This window comes from Acanthisitta chloris, unplaced genomic scaffold (assembly GCF_000695815.1).
Source record: "Acanthisitta chloris isolate BGI_N310 unplaced genomic scaffold, ASM69581v1 scaffold7826, whole genome shotgun sequence".
NCBI classification, from domain to species: Eukaryota; Metazoa; Chordata; class Aves; order Passeriformes; family Acanthisittidae; genus Acanthisitta; species Acanthisitta chloris.
This window is the reverse complement of record NW_008678662.1, coordinates 6,879-11,403: the sequence shown is the minus strand read 5'-3', so window position 1 is coordinate 11,403 and position 4,525 is coordinate 6,879. Positions and strand designations below refer to the sequence as shown.

At 41.0% G+C, this 4,525-nt stretch overlaps 1 protein-coding gene across 1 annotated transcript in view; it reads right to left on the bottom strand.

Annotated features, from left to right (window-relative positions):
* Positions 1 to 595: 595 nt before the first annotated feature.
* Positions 596 to 4,525, bottom strand: part of LOC103804367 (chromosome unknown open reading frame, human C5orf63) — a 4,643-nt gene continuing 713 nt past the window's right edge. Inside the window, exons 2-3 of the mRNA XM_009076977.1 lie at positions 1,535 to 1,591; positions 596 to 775 (exon numbers count right to left, since the gene is read on the bottom strand). Of these exons, the coding sequence (XP_009075225.1) occupies positions 596 to 775; positions 1,535 to 1,591 (237 nt within the window). The remainder of the gene's footprint in view (positions 776 to 1,534; positions 1,592 to 4,525) is intronic.

Genomic DNA, 4,525 nt, shown 5'->3' with positions numbered 1-4,525 from the left:
TCTGATGCCTGGAGCACCTCCTCCCTCTCCTTCTCCACTGACCTGGGTGTCTGCAGGGCTGTTTCTCTCACATATTCTCACTCCTCTCTTTGTCTGCAGTGCTGTTGTGCAGGTTTTTTCCCTTCTTCTTAAATCTCTTATCCCAGAGGTATACTACCATCACTGGTGGGCTCAGTCTTGGCCAGTGGTGGGTCCATCCTGGAAACACTGGCATGGGCTCTGTTGGACATAGGGGAAGCTTCTGTCAGCTTCTCACAGGGCCATCCCTGTAGCCCTCCCACTGCCCAAACCTGGCTGTGCAAACCCAAAACAAAGGCAGTTCACTACATCTGCTGTTATGGAGCAGCATTTATTCTGTCCATGAAAAGCCAGGCTAGGGCAGCAGCAAGTGAATGATACAGACAGGGTTGTTATTGGTGCAGATGGGTTGGGGGATTAATACAAAACAGAATACAAATCACTCAGGTTTTTTAGGACACTGGTACCATACATTCCAAGAAACTTAAGGCCTGACAGTGAACACTGCTTTTTCACACAGTGCACAGTGCTGTTTGCATGAGGCTTTCAGGCCCACACCAGAGCAGCTGCGTTTTCCTCACTGGTTGCCATCACTCTGTAGCTCCAGCTTCGTCAGTTGGTCCTCAAACTTTTGAATGTCTACTCGATGCTTCATTAGAAACTTCCCATTTAAATGAAAAACAGGTATGTCATATTTGTATTTCTCATACCATGCTGAGTTCTCTGGAAGTGTAATATCAACCTCCTGCAAGACAAACTGTGACAGAAAAGAAATGTCAGTTCCTACTGGACAGTGAGCAACAATTACCTGCCTGTCTTTTGATCAATATTTTATTTCAGAAATGCAAGGTTGTTTTTCTTGATGCTTTTGGATTTACTCTTTTCACACTGTAGATAATTGCTCATTTTGTGAGTACATGATGCCACAATCCTTGGCTGAGTAGTGTCCTCAAAGGACTCTCTCCCATGCCCAGGAAGATATTCTTCTTCCACTGTACAGAACCACTGTCCTGTAAGCACCAACCACAACAAAAATGCAAGCAACACAACAGCTGCCTGTCAGGCACCAGAGTGCAACACCTCTTGGTGCTTCCACTAACAGTTTCTTCCTTCAAGAAAGAGATCAAAACTTGGTTGAAGAATGGCAAAAATGGCAATCACATAATTAAAACATTCAAAGCCCTACTTGCTAACATTCTCCCCAAATTATATTACTCCCTGCTTCATAAAAGTTGCAAACTCCTCCTTCAGACAAGGCAAAAGCAGTGGTTTCAAGAACTATTGTGACAAGGTGTATATTTGGTTTAGTTTGCCAATACTTATTTGAGTAGTGTTGTCGAAAAATGCTTTTGGATAATGAGTTTTATGGAAATCAGTGCTGAAATTGTCTTGAAGAGGTCATCCATGAAAGAATAACAGATGCAAATAAATCCAAGCAATTTTCTTTTGCAAAGAAAGAATCCTGATTAACTGTTCTTTCTATAAAGAAAATGTATACAGCATTGCAATACATTACCCTTCTGTTATACGGCTCAAGAACTTCTTTTGCTTCATCACATAGAGGACATGGCTTCTAAAGGAAAATATTCAGAGCAGCTTAAAGCATATAGTAAAACACACAGATCACTTGTACTGTAAAGTAACATACACAAACAGGAGTGATCACTGCTTAAATGCAGGTTCCCTCCCATGCACCAACCACCCTGACAGCTTTCTAAACCTTTACTTTATCAGTGCAGCATGGATGAAAAGAAAAAAAACTACCCAGACACTGAAATTCATTACTTCTCATTTGCTATTCTATTTCTCATAGTACAGATTAACAGTTTTCAATGGCTCTTCCAAAGGCTGATTCAAGGGCATGATTTGGAAGCTCAGGCACAGATCCCTTGTCCTGATCAGCAGCAACAAATATTCAAAGCACTGTCACCACCAGCTGAACACAACTGCAGGTACCACTCCCGACAGAAGGAGAATGAGAAAGTCACACAGGTAACTTTTAACCTGCTTCAGATCAAGACACTTGGCTCAGTTCAAATAGCAATAGAAGGCAATTTAAGATAACCTGGATGACTTTGCCTGGAAGGAATTAAGTAGGACCCTCCAAAGTGCAGACCTGGGAGGATAGTACCCTCCAGGAGAAAGAACTGGCAAAGAGCTGCAATGTTTTGACCTATGAGGAGGTCAAAAAACCCCTCTAATTTTTGCAAACTCCCTGGTCTTCCACTACAGTTGCTCATCTGACTTTTACTGATCATGGAGTTCATACTTGAAGAAGTAACTCACATGAAGGCATAGAATCATACAATCGTAGAGTTTTGCATGTTGCTTCAGTATCTTTAACAGCAAAATTTAGCCTGTAATTCACATAGCAAAGTATACAGTGCTGAACATAATGGCTCTGTTCTTCTGTCATGAAATACCTTTCACAGCTGAAACAAACCTTCTCTTCCTCCCACTGAAAAATCTTCCTATGGCTTGTTTAAACATGAAACTAATGTGGAACAGCTGCTTCTTGTTTCCTGCGAGTGAATTACTCTGGATTAACTACTCTACTTTTATTCACATCTAGTCTCAATTGCCTTTCCCATGCAGACAAGTCCTTATGCTCTGAAAACCCTGTGCAGGATACTAAAGATCAACAGTGCTGTGTTCTTACTAGTTCTTGTTGCTTTTGGAGGGAGTGGTATATCTGATTTTGGTGACTGAAAGGAGCATCCCAGAATCCTGCACCTCACTTTTGTAACATGCCAGGATCCTTTCAGTTAATGCAGGTCATACTTTGTTCCACTTGGCCTGTGGAGAGGTTTCTAACATAACAGTCACATAAATCCATTTGACAAACTAGGTTAACTCTTAGGAAAGAATATGTTTTTACTTCCATGGCAAGCTTAGGCACTAAGTGGTAGTGATAAGATTGGAACTCATTTAAAATCAATAGTGAACTGTTTTAACAAACAGCAAAATCTGTCTGAAACGTCTATTTATATTAGTACCTACTTTTCAGTAGAAGGTTAGGTCTCTGCCATCACTTGTTTTATCTTAATTTGTAACTAGGCTTTCTGGATAAAGCTGCCTTGGACAACCTTCTCTCTCAGATGTACATTACATATGGCAAAAGGGACTTCTAGTGTTCAGGTAGTAAAAATCCCTTCCCAAAGTGACATATGCTGTGCAGACAGCTAGATCTGTTAGACAACACACCTGTTGGTAGGAACAGTTTTATTTCTACAGGTAATTGCCATTTGTGCTGCACAGTAAGGCTGCAGTTTTGTGGCCGTTTTCAGCTGGCACTGATGCTGAAGGAAGATGACCCATCTTCCTGTCACTGCTTCTTTTGTGCTGGCATAAGCACTCAAACAGCTGCACAGTAAATATAGACAACAAAATTGATCTGAGGTAACAGCATCCTTGCATCAAAAAACCAAAAAGGCAGATGTTGCATGGATGCTTGTGTTGTCCTAAAAGGAGACTGCAAGGGAAAAAACATTGGGTAATGCTAACTTCTATCAGCCTGAAGTGGCTGCAGAAGTCCTAGCCCACTTCTGCCTTCTCCTCCTCTTTCCTCATTATTCTTATGAATAGGAAAGAAAAAAAAAAAGGAATTTATTAGTATAAACTAACAGTGCAGATTAGCTTTATTTTAAAGTAGTCTGCATTTTGGGTTGAAACTGAAGAAGGGAAAGTCTAGGTTGGATGTGAGAAAAAAGGTTTTCCCTGTGAGGGTGGTGAGACACAGGCACAGGTTGCCCAGGGAGGCTGTGGCTGCCCCAACCCTGGTGGTGTTCAAGGCCAGGCTGGATGAAGCCTTGAGCAACCTGATCTGGTGAGGAGGTGTCCCTGCCCAGGGCAGGGGGTTGGGACTGGATGATCTGAAAGGTCCATTCCAACCCTTCAATTCTATGATTCTATGATTTTGCTTTAGCAATTGCCAGTGGTATCAGACACAAGAAACATTTGAAGTTAAAACCACTTTCAACGAAAAGCCACTTTAGAGAACTGCTGAAATCTGCTCTTAGAAAATTTGATTTCACTCTAATTAGAAATTTTAAGACAATAAAAAAAAAATCACATAAAGAGCTTTTTTCCAATTATGAACCCAAAGGTAAGCTCATTATTCCCCACCTTATCTCATTTGGATTATGAATGAACTGATGCTGAATCAGTCAGGGTGAGAGAAAGCTTAACTTAAAAATATAGTTCTTACAGCATGTACTGCTCTGATTAATAAAAAATGGTGATCTTTTATTTTTTAACCTCTTAATGTGTTACACAGCTTAAACCCTTCTTTATGGCTAGTGATGGAATGAACAAACTTTGTGCAGGAGGAGGAAATTATCTGAATCATATTCACCTCCAGCAAAACCCAGCACAATGATGTCAACACTCTCAGTGCTTTGCATTTCTAGTTACTCTCTTCTTGAAGGCCACATCGACCACATAAATGTAGCATAGCACACCATGTGCCATCCCTTATAAAAGTGCATAACTGCAGATAACACAGGGG